Raw genomic sequence first — 18524 nt, 5'->3', positions numbered from 1 at the left:
TGGTTTTTCCAGCTCGCAAGCCAATGGAGAGTTGCTAGACGACACTGACTGCAAAATCAAATTTTATGCCGCTAGTGTGCGTCTAGATTTCTAGGCTAGCAAATTGCATATTTTTGCTCAGTTTGGGCCTCTAAATACAATAGAGCTGTTTTTTCCTCCAAGTTTGAGCTGCATATTCTAATTAAATCAAACTATATGAGCCATAAAAGCCTTATGTATTAAATATAATACTCAACTCTAGATACTCAACTTTCTTTCTTAAAAAAAAAAAGTTTACAGGGTCAAATAATAATGGTACATGTGACAGAAAAATCATACCTGTGTTTCAGTAGTTGATCATGCGCTTGACGGCCTCAAAGCACTTCCACTTGTCTGGGATGTAGAAGGGCTCAAAGATGTGTGGGAAGGGCGTATCATACCCGCAAACCCTACTGATGGGAGCCTCCAAGTTGAGGAAACACTCCTCCTGCAGAGAACACATTCAGCTCTATTAATAATATATACCATACAAATCTTCCTTTTTTTTCCCAGAGCCTATTCATCTTATTCATAACGCAAGTTTTCTAACTTGAATGTATCAAGGCTTCTGGTCTCATTCGCTTCCAGTTATTTTAGCTAACAAAAACAGTCAGTTATGCTGCTTGATATTGAAAACTATTATTTTAATTTATTATCGAAATCATAAATTCATAAACCATTTACAGCATTTAGTTATTCTTCCCATTATTTACCTATAGCAGCTAATGAATTGCAGGTCAAGTGTCAAGTCAGCTTTATTTATATAGCGCTTTATACAATACAGATCGTTTCAAAGCAGCTTTACAGAGATAACAGGAAAATTATTCAATAAAGTAAACAGAGTTCATTTCAGCTGTACAGCAGCTCTAAAAGAAAATGGTGTCATTATTCAGTGTTGATTCAATTCCATTGTAAAGATTGTCTATTATTAAATTAGTCTATAAAGCAGCTCTGCAGAAAACAGTGATGTCATCGTCCAGGTCAGTTCAGTTCTCATCCAATAGTGTCAGTACAGACAAGTCATCGTTGAGTATTAAGTGGAAGAGCCCACACAATCACAGAAAATAGCTTACTTCCACATTGAAGGTGAATGCAAAATATTTTCAAGTTAACTTTAAACTAATCAAAAGTATTCCGTCACGTGAAGGTGAAAAACTTTAAAATCACTGATTTGTTGCTGTTCTACATTTATGCTCATGTAAATTCTGCAACAAAACTGGCTCTATTTATACTAGTTTTAAAGAGACACCAGTTATGATGTAGGTTTCAATGGGGGGACTTTTATTCACAGACAAACACTGGTCAACGCACATTCATACAAGCACATCAAATAAGGAACACCGAAGCTCAAACATGTTGGCTCAGGTTCAGTCAAGCGCGTCATTTTGAAGCTTGAAGGATTTGGTGGAATAGACTCTCAAAGGATTTCACAGGTTTCATTAACAATATCTTCATTTGTGTTTTGCAGGTTTGGAAATACATGAGGGTGAGCAAATGACTGGGTGAACTAAACCTTTAAATCAGGGGTGTCCAAACTGGGTCCTGGAGAGCCACTGTCCTGCAGAGTTCAGCTCAAACCTGCCTCCACACTCCAGTCTGGAAGTTTCTAGTATGCCCAGTAAGACCTTGATTAGCTGGTTTAATTGGGGTTCGAGCTAAACGTTGGGCCTCCATGAGCAGGATTGAAAACCCATGCTTTAAAGAGTATTTTTCTGTTGATCAGCAGAATATACGTTAGTCCACTGATATCCAATGCTGTGAAACATCAAAACTCAGTAAAAAAAAAAAGTCCATCAGTGAATGCTGTAATTTATGAAAGAACAATGTTGAACTAAAGAACATGTCTTAAATATGGAGGAACAAGAAAAGATGATAAACAGCAACACATGAAAAAATAAATAAAAATCTCTTTATGTCCTTAGACATGACCCCGGTGAGCGGTTGGGCTTTGATTTAAGCTTTTGGAGAACAAAAATTTTTTTTTTTTTAAATCCCAAATGGAAGCTGAACAAACCCAATTCCTAATGACAAAACAACACTTATTTTCACAGAACCATCAAAACTTGTGCATCAGGAAAAGCTATAAAGGGTTTAATGTTTCCTTATACAAAGCCAACACTGAAATCTACCGTCCACAAAGACACTTCCAACTCTTAATGGATGCTTTTTGGCTTTTCCCCTGCCTTAAATCTGAACTCAGAAATGCATGAGCAAAGTGTGAAACATGTCGCACTCTAGGCGAACTCTCTCGTCTGCTGGTGTTTTCTGAAGTGCCTACAAAAGAGCGTCAAGCTTCATTAAAGGGCTTTGTGCTTGCTTTACATGACAGCCTGAATAAACACAAAAATGTGTTTTAGGTTTGCATCAGCAGGCAGTTCCAGCTCTGCCGAGAGACATCAGGAAAGGCCTGCGGATGCGAGGCAGGTCCCAGATGCTCGAGTCCTGCCGCTCAGTGGTCAGAACGAGCCTGGCATTCGCTGCTCGACCCACACATAATCACCGTTTTGGGATTTGATGTGGCAAGATGAACCTAGTGCTTCTGCGTCTCAGAAATAGTTTTATCTCCATGTGATGAATCTGAATAGTGTGGTTCGTAATGACTGGAAATGGACTCCAGGAAAGGACACATCAGGACATCTGCTGATACACAGGAGTTAAAATTAGATGCAATACATTAGTTCGCTTCAGTGCAGGAAAATAATGTTTCCCATTCTCTACGCTCCCAACTCAAGCTTTTGATGTTTTTGGCATTTTCATTTGTTCATCCATGTTCTCTATACTCTCTTCCACCATCACTGCTTGGATAATCAAAGCATCAAAGTAGTTTAGTACAACTCGTGCGCTATACTCCAGGTCTTCCAAAGTCACGTTTCATCCGAGAAACAGAACGAACTCAAGCGGTCCAAACACGTGCACATTCAGCAGGACTACAACACAAACGTAGACAGAGCAAACCAATCTAACATCAGCAACAGTTGGAGGTCTGAATCACCACAGTACATATTTAGCAAATTGTCCAGAGTTTTAAAGCCAAGGGTAATTTTGGGTCATTTATTCTTTAGTCCCAAAGCGGACGAGTACCTGCCAACCTGACCCACGGGAAGAGCAAGAAGAAACCTTTAAATACTCTTACTGGAAAAGCAGGAGAACAGAAGTGCAGTCTTGTCTGAAGACACTGCATGTGGACTGAAAACTAGACCACTACTTCAGTTTCATCCATATATGTGACCCTGGATCAGAAAACACAGTCACAAGTCGCACGGGAATATTTGTGGTAATAGCCAACAAAACATTGCATGGGTCAAAATTATCGATTTTTCTTTTATGCCAAAATTCAGGATATTAAGTAAAGATCATGTTCCATGAAGATATTTTGTAAGTTTCCTACCGTAAATATATAAAACATTTATTTTTGTGAGTGGATGCAGCACAATTACCTACATAAATGGACGACTTTAAAGGCGATTTTCTCAATGTTTCGATTTTTTTGCACCCTCAGATTCCAGATTTTCTAATAGTTGTATCTCGGCCAAATATTGTAGTATCCTAACAATACATCCACACATCAATGGAAATATTTTTTTATTCAGCTTTCATATGATGTATGAATCTCAATTTAAAAAAAAATTACCCATGTTTGTGGTCCAGGGTCACATATGAGAAGTGCATCATTATACAGATATTATACCTGGAGACTGTAATCATTTACAATTGTAAGCTTTTCTAAAGATACAGATTTTTTTTTTAATCTATAACAGTTTAGCGGCAAATTAAAAGTGATAATGTCAATGTCATTATGCAGTGGTTTGCACTGCACAACATCAGGAAGATCAGGCCTTTCCTAACTGAGCATGCAACACAACTTCTCGTCCAGGCCCTGGTCATTACTAGGCTTGACTACTGCAATGCTCTTCTGGCTGGACTTCCATCATGTGCACCTAAACCTCTACAAATGATTCAGAACGCTGCAGCTCGTCTTGTCTTCAACGAGCCCAAGAGGGCCCACGTCACTCCTTTGTTCATCTCACTGCACTGGCTACCTCTCTCTGCTCGCATCAAGTTCAAGGCACTGACACTTGCTTACAGATCTGTCACAGGCTCAGCTCCCTCCTACTTTCACTCACTCCTACAAGTCTACATCCCTACCAGAAGCCTTCGATCGGTCAACGAGCGACGTCTCGTGGTCCCATCACAGAGAGCCAAAAAATCACTTTCCAGAACATTCTCATTCACAGTTCCATGCTGGTGGAATGATCTCCCCACCGGCATCCGGAATGCAGAATCCATGACAACATTCAAAAAAGAGCTAAAAACTCTTCTCTTCCGTGAGCACTTAACCTCATATAAAAAAAAAAAAAATTGTATATATATGTATCATATTCCTGTAAATTCTCGCTTATCGGGCTTATGCTACTCTGAATAATGCCTGAACTTCGTATTTTGAGCACTTCTTGCGTTGTTTTTTGCCTCTTCACGATGACTTGCTTAATTTAGTCCCAATTTGTAAGTCGCTTTGGACAAAAGCGTCTGCTAAATGACTAAATGTAAATGTAAATATATAATGTGATGCATATGAGTTATAGGATTTTTTTTATTTTTTTTTTTATACATCTATTTCATAATTATTCAACGCTGCTGTTTTAAAGTCACTTATGTGTATGGTATGGTACAAAGTTGTGTTAAAACACAATTAAGCCTTTGGAAACTCTATAACAAAACTGAATTAGCTCATGCTGTTACGCAAACATACATTTAACCTGTGCATGTGCTAAAGTTGAGAAGCAAATATGGCCAAGTCAAAAGAGCTCTCACAAAAACTATAGAGAACAAATTGTTTTATTACATTAGAAAGTCTATGGCTACAAGAAGACTCCCAAAACACTAAACGTTTCTAGAGACACAATTGGCAGCCTTATTCATTATTCATAAAACCATTAGAGGTTTTGAAGAAAAAGCATGATATCTTTAAGGGGAATAAAATGTTTGATCAGAGCAACTGAGAAAAACACTAAATTCACTGCCAAAGACTTGCAAGATTACCTGATGAAAGGAGGAAAAAGGAGCCCTGTGTCCACCTGTGAATGCAGACACGATGTCTGGATTGCGTTTACATTACACTGACAACATTCTGATCAGAAGCGCGTTTACAATTGTCTTTTCAATGTGTATGTGGACAACATCCGGATACAGGTCGCATGTTAATGCCAAGTGTAAACGCAGCCTTAGGTAATACGTGCACTCACAAACACATTTTTGCTGTCAGAGTGGGACCAGGAACAGCCACAGATTAGAGAGTATTCAAAGACTATCGTGATTTGGAAATGCCCATATTACCGACTGTGAGAGCCAAAAAAGACAATTGCGCACCACGTATTTGAGGAGCCCAAAGGCATTTGAGGACAGACACTCTGAAACACTCACATACTCTGAAATAAGATGAAACATTTGAATTCACATTCAAAGAAAGCAGAAAAATAAATCTGTATCGAAATATATGTTTCAATGCCAGTTAATTTATCTTGTTTCCCACGTTACAACATAAAAACCAAAATCAACCTCAATGAGGCTTTTTATGACCAGCCGTTAATGATAAAAACTAAATATGTAAATAATTTAGTTCTGGGACATACTGTATTAGCAATAAACCACAGTCTGAAAACTGAACGACTAAAAGCGTAAATCTTCTCATATTCACTGACACTTGCAGAAGTTCCTCTCCAGATCCTTTAGTACATGATGTATCACAGACACTGATCTGAAAGGCCATTTTTAGACAATCATTCTGAACTTCATGCTACTTTTCGCTTGATAACGGTCAGCGTTTGTGCATGTCAGAAGATTTTACAGTCACTCCGAGCGGCTCAGACACGCAGAAACATCAAATCATCTCAGCACAGCAACAAATGTCCGGACTGGATATTTCTCATGTTTTTTACCCATGGGTCTTCACAAATCATGGTTGTGACGTTCAGAACTGATTTGAGATGCCTTATAAATCACAATGAACTGAACTATGAACTGAAGTAGCAAACAATGCAGAATTGTAATTTACACTTAATGAAGTGGAATTAAAGATGGAATGAGATTCAGAGAATTAGAGAATTTAATAATAGCATATACACACATATTTAATCAATTTCACCACTGTGGAAAGTGCTCATATTAGCTCTAATTTAGCTGTCAATATGCTTTGCTTTATTTATGCTGAGCACAAGGTGCTGTTTTGCAAAATCATCATTTAGTACGCTTTATATGCCGTTTTCCTCATGGGGACCAAAAAAAATGTCCCCTTAAGATCAACAAATTCTGGTATTACCATCCTTGTGGGGATATTTTGTCCCCATAATGTAGGCAACACCTGACCCCTCAACACACACACACACACACACACACACACACACACACACACACACACACACACACACACACACACACACACACACACACACACACACACACACACACACACACACACACACACACACACACACACACACACACACACACCAGAAGAAACTGGCTGCTTTATTCATACACAGACAAAGAGAACGAGACAGATGATACTGAATATTATTTCAATTATTCCATGGAGTTGTCCAGGAACACAGAGATCAATCTGAAAAATCCAGCTCTGGATCCAGGAATAACAGGGCGCTCATCTGCTGTCACAGTCTCAGCTTCTGTAAGATCATCTGCTCAGTGACTGCATGAAGCTGAATGCGTCTCTACTGTGACAGAATAACACAACTAGACTCTTACCATTTCTGCAGAAATCTCCTCAACACCACACGATTTGAGGTATCCAGTCCAATCATTTTAATTATATTTGGTTGACTGAATTTTAGTTTTATTATGAATAGGCAGTGATGTTAGCACGTTATAGATGATAAAAAAATAAAGTAAATAAATAAAACGTATTCCGGAAAATACGGTTATTGATGACAATTTTGATTTGTGAACTAACCCTTTAAATACAACAGAACACATTAAAGGCCTGTTCACACCAAGAACGAACTATAAAGATAACTACAGTATAATGATAACTGTGTTAGCTTCCACACCAACACACAATAATGTTCTGTTTATTGTCAGCATGCACTATATTTTTGTTTTCTGCTGATTTAAATGCTCGAGCTCTTTAAAGCAGGATGGATTCGGATTGGCTGGCAATGTTTTTATTGTTCACTGTTTTAACAGTGTCGTTATCGTTATAGTTGTGATGTGGACTCTGCTATTCTTTCAAATTTGGATTTTTTTTTTAAACTAAATCCTTAATGTTAAATCCTTAATCGTCCTTGGTGTGAACGGGCCTTAACAGTTCTTGTTATTCAGTCAAAAAAGTAACATGGTTATTAAAAAAGACATGAGACAAGAAACTCGAGGTTATGGTAAGGGGTGCGACACTTCCCAAACACGCTTGAAGCGTTTGACCAATCACAACACACTGGTCCAGCTGACCAATCAGAGCACAGTGTGCTTTTTGGAAGGAGGGGCTTCATAGAGGCAGGAACTTAACAGAACGTTACTGACAGACTGGAAAAAGAGGTGCAGCAACAATCTAAAATATGTGGAAAAGAATTCGTTTTTTGAACATTCAAGAATGAAAAACTTCTAGTAGAGCCCAACATCTGAGGTAATTCGAGCTCAACAGCTGTCCACAATTGGAAAAAGATGTAGATGTTCAAGATCGGTTAACGGACCCAAATGACTGGAAAATCATAATGTAATGCATGTATGAAATGCACTTTCAAGAACATTTTGAGCATTTCACTAGTTCAGTGGGACTACACACTAGGGGTGTAACGATACCCTCATGTCACGATTCGATACGATTCGATACAGGACAAATGATGACATCAGAATAAAAATATTCATGATTCTGAAGCTGAAAATACAGAATTATTTTAGACTAATAAGCTAGCACTCTACAACAACTAGCAGGGTATCTGCACAATTTTTAAAGTCAAATTTAAGGCTTTTTAAGACCTTTTTAAGACCTGAAGAAATCAAAATTAATATCGTACATTAGGGGTGCGCAATATTGACAAAAATATGTATCTAGATATTTTCAAAGTTTTGTTGATAATAATTAAATGATATTTTACTGATTGTATTTTTGTACTGGTACCCTGGCTGGTTTAGGCCTGTTGTTGACAGAAGACTCATGAAGATATTCATTTTTTTTTTTTATTCTATGCAGTGGTCAGTTCACAGTAGTGACCGAAATCAACATTTTTATTAAGGGGCAATATTTGCCACCTTAAATTGATTTCCAGGGGCATTGTCACCTATATATGGATATTGTTTCTAAATGTATTTAGAGGTATGCATCACCTTTTATGTCAAATTCTAACATTCAAATTAAATTATATTAGAATAACACAGTACCAATGTCAAATTAAATAATTAAATTAAAATCCATCCTTGCAGTGCAGAGGTGACACAGAAGCGGCATCAAAACTGGCATTACTATATTTACACCATTTACAATTGCATAAATAAAGCTATTCAATATTTAAATATGAAATGATTTATAATTTTTACGTTTTAATTAAAGGATACTTTAAATATGAAACTGAAACCACCAGTAGGTGGCGGTAAGTCACTGTCTTAATAAGCGAGTTGTTGGAGTCAACCGATTTGTTCAAACGGCTGATTCATTCAGAAAAACAAGTGATTGTTCATTGAATCGTTAAAATAATTCGTTCAAAACGCGGATTTCAGTAAAAAAAAAAATTATAAAAAAAAAAAAATTCATCGGCTTCATTATGAAATTCTCGTCGGCAATATAATGTGAAAATTGACAATATTGTGTCCAAAAAGTAACTCACAATGTTAACTTTATTGTTAATTTAACTGTTGTATAAAATAAATAGCACATTTGCAATTGTGCAAAGGAAAACGGCACTCTTGCTCATGTGATATTCTAATATAGCAACATATAATATAAATATAAGACAAAAACTCACTTGGGGACATCTATAAACCGACACATCACGCAGTGAAAGCAAGCATGAGAGAAACGCGATGTCAGCTCGCACTCGCAGTGACTCGTACATAGTTAAAACAATGATTACAATATCATCATACAGTAGGTCATAGACAATATCGCACACTCCTAAGCACATAAAGAATGAACTTACAATTGAACTGACATTTACTCGTTTTCTTCTCTCCTCTCGCGTGCAGGAGACAGACGTAGGCTTATATACTGCCGTAAGTGACGCGAATTGTCACGTGAACAAGCAAATCCACCAAGATAGAATAAAAATAATAATAAGAGCCGCTAATTAGATAGTTTTAATTTCGAAAGCATTTAGATAAGTCTAAGTCAAAGTGTCATCTAAAATTAAATAAAAATAAGACATTTTTTAAAAAATTATATTTTTTAAGACTTGTTATGGCCTTAAAGCCACAATATGTAACTTTTTTGCTTTAAAAATAGCAAAAATCACTATATCTATGTTATATATATTTTTTAGTTGTGTACTTACATTATCCCGACTGTTTCCAACAACTTTCAAACCAGGAGAAATTTGTAATTTATTTCGAGAAACGTCCCGTTTCTTTATTTCCGTTTTGTCGCCGTCAATGGCGTCATATCCGCGTTGTCCCTGGTTTCCGCTCGTACTGCCATGGCAACCAGAGCTATGAACCAGAGCCCTCTGATAGTAACCAAAGCGACTGACGGTAGTTCGCAATGTCTATTTGCACGCTGTTGTTGTTTCGTTCAAACATTATGGACCATGGCAAGCAGACTTTGGATACAAAAGGAGAACTAAAACGAGAATCAATATCAGCGCGGTGTTTTCGAGATGCCTAGAGCTCCCATAGACAGTATATAAACGAGAGCTCCACGTCCGAGACTTCGACCGCTTCTACATGTAACGTACTTTCTTAAACAGGTGAGCACATTTACATAAAACTAATCAATGTTATATAGCTCAACATGATGAAATGTTAGAATATGATCTGTATGTTATTCTAATGTTGATCTAGCTTACTGCTAGTCTCATACAGACAAACTAACACATACATTTCAACACATTCAAATGCAGTTTAGTGTGATAGTGTAATGTTAGACCAAGTGAAACAACGCTGCGTTACCTCTCAAGTTTAATTTGTCTAATAAACTGACCTGTGACTGTGAGTAGTAATTCTGCACTCGCGTGTAACGTTAGTTCGGTAGAATGAAATGTCCATATTCCTTATATGATAGCTGATAGCTGTCTCTTAGCAATCCCGAACTGCTTCATATCACAGTCATGATAAAAGCATCGATGTATTCAGTCATCCATAAACATTATTAGATCCATAGATTAGATCGGTCGGCTTGACGTTGACGACAAGATCCATAATTCTTAGCAAATGTTGCGTCATCAAACTACGCCTTTGTTATTGTAAATAGGTTAGCGACCCCTAGTGGCGAAAAATTCCATACTGTACGTTTAAATTTTAAAAATCTAATTTAAGACCTTTTAAGACTTTTTAAGGATCCGTGGGGACCCTGACTAGATATATTTAAAATAAATGTAGCCCCTTTTTACTGGTAACAGAAGATATTTGGCATTATGGAGGACCAACAAATATTCCCCCATTGCATTATTATACATTATATTCAACATTATATATAGTAGTTTAATGTAGTACTGACACTAAAACTCTGTAAATTAGAATTTTTTCCACAAACAGTCATTTTCATTTCGGGTGAACTTTGGCCACATCTCTGTGTGTTACATAACTGTGTAAAGCATCTAGATTTTAACAAATCTCAAGTATAAGCAGCGGTTTTAATGATGCGTCGCTGAGCAAACACCACTAAAAACCAAAAGGCATGTTGACTGCAGAAATGACTGCCACTGGTGTGTGATGTGTTGGGCTGGGGGGCAGATTCATTTGGCCACCGTTATCGCAGACATCAGTAGCTTGACCATAGTTCAGGTTTTACTCAGTGCAGCTAATAGCCTTTTTTTTTTTGCAACTTTTCTGTTCAATGCCATTATCTGTGCACATCCGGCTGACTCATGCCCACCCTGCTCAAACACACACACACAGGTGCTTTAACAAACTTTGACGTCAATGGAAACGTGACTGATGTTTATGTTTAAAGACTTGCCCTGCATCTATGCATGGATGAATCTCTTGATAAAATTTCAACCATCAGCACCAGCTCGCCGAGACCTGACACACTCATGACACACTACTGTTCAAAAACTTAAGGTCAGTACAACTACAAATGTTTTAAAATAAATTACATTAGTAAGGATGCATTAAATTGATCAAAAGTGACACTAAAGACATTTATAAATGATACAGAGATTTCTATTTCAAATACATGCTGTTCTTTTGAGGTTTTTTTGTCATGTATCCTGAAAAAAAAAACAACAACACAATTTCCATAAAAATATGAAGCAGCACAACCGTTTGCAACATTGATAATAAGAAATGTTTCTTGAAACACTGCTGTAACTCTGACCTCTCAGGCAGGATTTGTTAACACTATTTTCCATCAAAGACATTTGATTGATGGGCAACTAGAAATGTCAGACAGAGTGAAAAAGACAGTTTTCTGATCATTCCACTACAAAACAAGATGTGAAGTAACCATTAGGCTGTTTTCGCACATCAACCGTTTGGTTGATGTAAAAGTTGCTTTCTGTCTGACGTAATTTGAAACAAAATGAGGCCAAAACGAAGTTAATTTGGAGTTAGTCGGAAGTTCGAAATGGGACATTCTGGAAAAGTTTGCTCCGGCTGGTAAAAACCTTTGCACTTCTACTGGTCCTTGGCGATTGCGTAAAACAAGCTCTGAAGCTCCGCCTTCTTTGACATGGAGATCGTCAGTGTTCAGTGTTACAACATCATCTACACGTAAATTGGTTTAATTTGAATTTGAACAAAAAGAATGATTATCCATTGGCTTACAGCTAGTTGGTCAGATTAGTTCTGAAGTTTAATCGAGAGAGACTAATTTATGCAACTGGCCACAGGCCTAAAGTTAAATGGCACAATTTTTCTTTTTTTTGTTAAAGTACAAATATTATTTTGTAAACTGTCAAAAAGCAGAAAAAATTCTGCATCTTCTTTCTTAACTGTTTACGTTCACTTTTATGTTCACCAATTATGTTTTCCAGGATACTCACAGAGACATTTCTTGGCATAATTTTGTATGAATTTCTCCGTTCAAGCGCAAGAAGACATGAAAGAGAACTCAATTTAGCATTCGTGCGCTGTCTGAGACATGGCTTTCTGGGAGCGCACGGATGTTTAAACTGCGTGTGAGTAACGAATTGAGTTCCATTTTGCATCTTCTTGAGCTTGAATATGTAAATTGGCAAGGCTTAAACTTTCGTGACGATGCAGCACTGTCCCAAGTGCCGTTCATGTTTGTTCATATTCATCTTCTCAAAAATGTTACGGGCCAAGTGGCGATCGACACCGTTTCATATACTTGTCAATGCCAATTTCTACTTACATTTGGTGCTTGGCGAGTGTTAATAGGCCCTGTTTGAACGTAATCAGTACTGGTCAATCTCTTACTCATGACATCCCCAAGAGCCTTGATTTCCCTTCGGGTTCTTACCTGAACAGTGGAGCTGATCTCAGCTGCAAAGCCTCCGGTCACTGGAGCTTCATGACTGATGAGCAGCCGACCCGTCTTCACCACCGACTGGAAGGAAAGAGAACATGAGCTGAAACACATCTGAAGTCAGAAATCACCCAAAGAGCTGTAAAACCAAAGGATTTTATAATGGCACACAAGCACATCAAGTCTATTTTTTAATTTAAAAATACATTAAGTGTTTGTGTTCAAGCAAAAGGGTTTGCTCCGTATTACTATTTCAGCTCACAAAATAGTAAAATCTCAACCAAAATCTAAATGTGAAATCAAAAATTGCATTTATTATCAAATCAGGCATAGATGCATTTTTAAACTCCTAAATCTTAACGTTGCCTTCACGTTTCACAGCATTCTGCCTGAATTCTGCTGACTTGCAGCATGTTGTAGCAAGGTACCAAATTTACAAAACATCGGTTACTCAAGCCCCCAGTTTTCTTCGTCCATCGTGATTTTTGTCATCAGTGCTGCCCTCTGAGATCTGGTAGAGTATAAAAAGCATTTATACCATGCATGTGTTTAACTTGTCCAAACACGCTTGAATATAATTTGAAAGTTCTGCGGACACGACATGCATGCATGCATAAGACGGAGCGAAACACAGAAAATGAAGTATACCTGGGCCTTTACAATTGTTTGTTTGTTTTTTTGTAACAGTACAGTACAACCTGATCGGGCAACCAGCGAGGATATTCAAATCAGAACACAGAAACCTTCCTGTCTGAGGACTCTGGAAATGTTTCAAGCCTCACATTGCTTGCATGAGCACTGAATCTCAATGAATTTGAACACGTGGACACTGCATTTATTAATTAGCACAGACTGACAACACCATTTGCTGCAGATTATGAATTTTGTTTGATGTGCATACTTCAATGTCAGTGGTCATTATGACTTCAGTCAAACAGTCTATGTTAGCCTGATAAAAATAAACAGCAGGTCACATCTGCAAAGCCCCGACTCAACATCTGCAGGACTCATCAGACTCTACGAGGTACAAAACTGACAAATCTTGCCGCAAAACCAGTTCTTCAAAAGGAGAAAAACAGGTGCAAATCAGCAGATCACAAGAGCACTCGTCCTTGTGCTGGTGGTCAGGCAGTTCCTGCGGAAAGATTTTGGTTTGTTCTGTAATCTGTGTAATTATATAAAAGTCTTGATCTTACTTGAGATAAAAAAGGACATAAATGTTTGGCGTTTCATAGCTGCGCATCTGCTGAGAAGAACGTGAGGTCTGGATATTGAGCTGGAAGTTCAGCAGGTTTCTGTGGAGCTCCACAAAGACACAGAAGAAACTACACCAGCAACATCCACAGCACGCCAACTCCTTCAACGTTTCAGCAATGTGGGCCAAATGTAATAATTAAAATGTTAATTTCAGTCTTCATACAGATTGGTACGCATTTGATTATTTCAGCACTCGAGTGGACAAACTGGTCATACATGACCATTTCACTAAGAAAACATACATGAACCTCATGAACTCTGGCAAATCCACTGACTAGATCTTCTGTTAAAGCTCTCATAATAACAATGACAAGTTGCAAATTAAACTCTCCTGTTAGATTTATAAACTCTGAAGAATTACTCACAGAAGTAGATTATATGTGGCCAGAAAAGAGTTTCTCAGATCTCAGAACAGCACCGCATTAACCCTAGAATGCATAAAGGGGGTCAAATTGACCCAGAATGCTGTGATTTTTTAAAAACATTTTATCAATGAAACATTTATTTATTTGATATTCCATGAAATCTTTTAAAAAAATTTAGATAAAAATAAAACTTGTTTTGGACCCTCATCAGTGTCATTTTCATATTTCTTAGACATAGGATGTTTGTTTTTCTTTCTTCTTTCTGTTATAACTACCTCAAGAATAAATAAAGGCGGTCAAATTGACCCATTTTCACTGAATATGAAATTTTACTTAGTATTTATGTATAATTTTTTTGTCAGTAACAATATTTTTCTTCAATAATTTTTTTCTTGAAACGTTATGATTTCTCAAATGTAGGACATACTGTACTATTTCAGATGCAGTAGATGAGCAGAGAAAGGCCAGACTAGAGGTCCAGACTAGAATATGCTCTACTGTAGATCCAAATTAGTTTAGAGTTTGTATAGAAAAGGTACAACTGCATTTTAAAAAGAATAAATTTACGATCAATTAGTTCCAAAAAGAAATACAAAATCTGTCCTAATTGAAAGAAAACAAGTTGACAAAAAAATTGGAATCCAATATTTGCTGATAATATAACACAACAAGAGATTTGTACTTTTTTTTGGTAGGCCAGTCATTTTTGTAAAAGTGTAAAAAGGTGTGTGTGGGGGGGGTGATCCTCAAAAAAAAAAAAAAAAGTTTTTATACCATGAGTGAAGTCAGTAAGTTTTAGTCCAATGCAATAACAATAACATTTTCAGGAGAAAACATAAGTGATAAGTATGTCCAATTGCATCTGCATATATAAAATGCTCTCACATAAAGTGATGTATAATTTGACTTGACTTTGGACATGACAGTTAAATGAAGAATAACAATAATTCCACACCTCATAACCAAGTTGGTGAAACGCCAGAGACGTCGAGTCACTGTAACTGCTTCTGATGCCTCAGATACCAGCGGACTGAGACGGGCACAGCGGGAGAATCTTGAGGTTGTGTGTTAGCAAGGGTGTGAGATTTCGATAAGACCGCAAGTATGCAAGGGTGTGACGGAAGGCATTTTCTTCCGGCCGTCCCACAGCGGTCAGAGCGCCCAAAGACACTGCAGCGCGACCAACCAGAGACGTGTATAATCAGTGATGCTGTCTACACTAGATTTACCTGCAAACTACACCGTTACCGGCAGTAAACTGATGCTTCGTTCCATTTCTGACACAAAGAAGAAATAGATTTGCATTGGTTGCTTTGTCGTGTCCGGTGTAGACGTCACTTCGGCGGTGTAACATTCAAAAGTCAGTCATTTTTAAATGTTTTTGAAACCGGTCACTTATGCTCATCAAGGCTTCATTTATGTGATCAAATATATAGTAAAAACAGCAATACTGTGAAATTTCTATTTGAATATATGTTAAAATGTCATTCAATGTTGCCCTGAACTGACTGAAATAAGTTTAAGCACTAAAATGACTGAACAAATAACTGAAACTGAGCTAAAAATAAATTGCACCTAAACAGAGTTAATAAAAAACTAATAGAAATGACAAAAGTAATAAAAAATTACAAAATAATTATAATAATAAATTTTTAACTAAAATTGAAATGAAAACTGAAAATAAAAGCGTTCAAAATAAATACAAATATAAATACTGAAATGACACTTGATTTTGCAACAAAGTTTTAAATATTACTTTTAGTCAGTTTTTAAAGCTGTATTTAGTTTCTCATTTTCCTTCAGTTTATGAAAATGATATACAATCATTTTAGTCTTAGAATAGCTTAAAATTCTCCATGTGGTTACGCTACAGGATTCAGACATTATTCAGACACGTGTATATCATGTAACCAACAAGACTTGTTAAATTTTTCAACATGTATAAAATGTATAAAATAAAGGAGGATCTTATTTGATGCTTCTACTACATTCTGGGCAGCTTTGGGAATCAGACATTTGCTATTAATTAAACTCTCTTATTATGTTGGATTGGACCCTAGAATATCTTCAACCACCAACTGGTGGTGCATCAAGAAGGAAAAAAAAAGAAGGTCAAAATCCATAATGAAGGTTCACCAGGCAGGACAAGACGAAATTTAGCTTCAGATACAGCATTCACCGCCATTAACCCTTGAGTTAATGCGAAAAACTATCCAAATAAAGCTAACGTGTAACGAAAAAGTGATGTGGCACTAGCTAACCCGGTCATCCCACCCAGCAACATCAGGGAAAATCCTGAAGAGTCACAGCACATACCTCAGATAGTTCAGACGCAAACAACCCTCGACTGTGATTACTGTCTCACGGGACAGAACGTCACTTCGCTGGAGTGAGTCTTTGCCTGGTTGTTTTCCAGAAATACCACAGTGACGTACTGAAAAGGCTAATGACAAATTACACCATTAATGGATGACTGAGGTTGAATGCTATAATGGTGAGACTGTGTCGTGACACAGGCACTTCTCCTATGCAATGGTGTTAGCCAATCACGACAGGGGTATTGATTCAGATGGCAAAAAAGAATAAGAAAAAAGAAAATGGCCTGAAATTATACAGTAAGTGGACTTGAGGGGATCCAGATAAAAGTGTGTTGTGACCCATTTAAATGTAGCGTAAGAGTGCAAATACTTCTCAGGGACACTGCAGATGCCACGGAGGTAACAGACACCAGATAACAGCCACACAACACCCATTCATATTCAATGGGGTCATTAAAAAAATATGTATGTACACTACCGTTGAAAAGTTCCTTGTGCTCACCAATGCTGCATTTTGGTATCCCACTGCCACCTGTCTAATTCAATTCTAGCTCACACAAATAGTGTGTCAAAACAGCCTTCAATTGACCGGGAAAACAGCTCATGCTAGAAACACTAGGAGTAGAAACACAAACACGGGTCGAAAATGAAGTCATCCTATTTTGTCTTTATGAGGTTCCAGTGGCATTCTAAAACACATGTCTCTGTCTTCATGAACTGAACAGACAGCTTAATGAGAAGCTAATGTGTTGACATTAACTATGGCCTGCGGCTCGGATGACGATTTTATTGTCCAGTGTGCCGTGCCTATGTATCCCGGACAGATGAGTGTTTCTCATTGCCTCTCGGGTTCAGAACGGCGTCTCCTTCTATAAAGGGCTGAGCTGGTGGTCACGCTGTCATCCAAACGCTTATTTACAGCTGACCTCTCAACGCCAGCAGTTCAACACACTCGTTTCAAAGACTCACTGACTGACCCAAGATGAATAGAGAGAGGAGGCTTTTCTTGGACGCATACTCTCTTTATATCTCTCTCTCACATACACACACACACACAGGGAAAATGCACCAGTTGTTCACTTTCTGTGAGACTTTTTAAAGCAGTGAGTCAGAGTATCTGAGTCCTGGTGATATTTTTCTTGGTAGTGTCTTAGTGGGGCTTTACAGTTCATGGTGATCCTAAAAAAGGACCGTCAAAATACAAATTGGATGGTTTAACGTATAATATAAAAAAAATTAAGGCAGCCATATAATAATAATAATAATAATTCATTACATTTATATAGCGCTTTTCTCTGCACTCAAAGCGCTTTACATAGAAGGGGGGAATCTCCTCAACCACCACCAATGTGCAGCATCCACTTGGATGATGCGACGGCAGCCATATTGCGCCAGAACGCCCACCACATACCAGCTTACTGGTGGAGAGGAGACAGTGATGAAGCCAATCAGTATATGGGGATGATTAGGAGGCCATGATGGACAGAGGCCATTGGGCAAATTTGGGATTTTTAATGACCACAGAGAGTCAGGAACTCGGTTTTACGTCTCATCCGAAGGACGGTGCTCTTTGACAGTATAGTGTCCCCGTCACTCTACTGGGGCGTTAGGACCCAGTATGTGTATATATATACAGTACCAGTCAAAAGTTTGGAAACGTTACTATTGTTAATGTTTTTGATAGAAGTCTCTTATGCTCATCAAGCCTGCAGTTAAAAAACAAAACAAAACAAAAAACAGTAATATTATGAAATATTATTACAATTTAAAATAATGGTTCTCTTTTTTAATATATTTTAAAATGTAATTTATTTTTGTGATGCAAAGCTGAATTTTCATCAGCAAGTACTCCAGTCTTATGGTGTCTTATGATCCTTCAGAAATCATTCTAATATGCTGATTTGATACTCAGTTATTATCAATGATGGAAACAGTTGTGCTGTTTAATATATTTTTTTGGAATACTTTTTTCAGGAT

The 18524-nt window shown here is 37.4% G+C and overlaps 1 protein-coding gene across 1 annotated transcript in view; it reads right to left on the bottom strand.

The window, feature by feature from the left end:
- bckdhb (branched chain keto acid dehydrogenase E1 subunit beta) overlaps nucleotides 1-18524 on the bottom strand; it is a 76303-nt gene that overhangs the window by 4894 nt on the left and 52885 nt on the right. The window contains exons 9-10 of the mRNA XM_082150433.1: nucleotides 12602-12688; nucleotides 319-466 (exon numbers count right to left, since the gene is read on the bottom strand). Coding sequence (XP_082006559.1) covers nucleotides 326-466; nucleotides 12602-12688 — 228 coding nt within the window. The 3' untranslated portion in view covers nucleotides 319-325. The remainder of the gene's footprint in view (nucleotides 1-318; nucleotides 467-12601; nucleotides 12689-18524) is intronic.

This window comes from Leuciscus leuciscus (assembly GCF_965113295.1).
Source record: "Leuciscus leuciscus genome assembly, chromosome: 20".
Lineage (NCBI taxonomy): Eukaryota > Metazoa > Chordata > Actinopteri > Cypriniformes > Leuciscidae > Leuciscus > Leuciscus leuciscus.
Note: the sequence above shows the minus strand (reverse complement) of the source record. Positions and strands in the feature narration are given on the sequence as shown.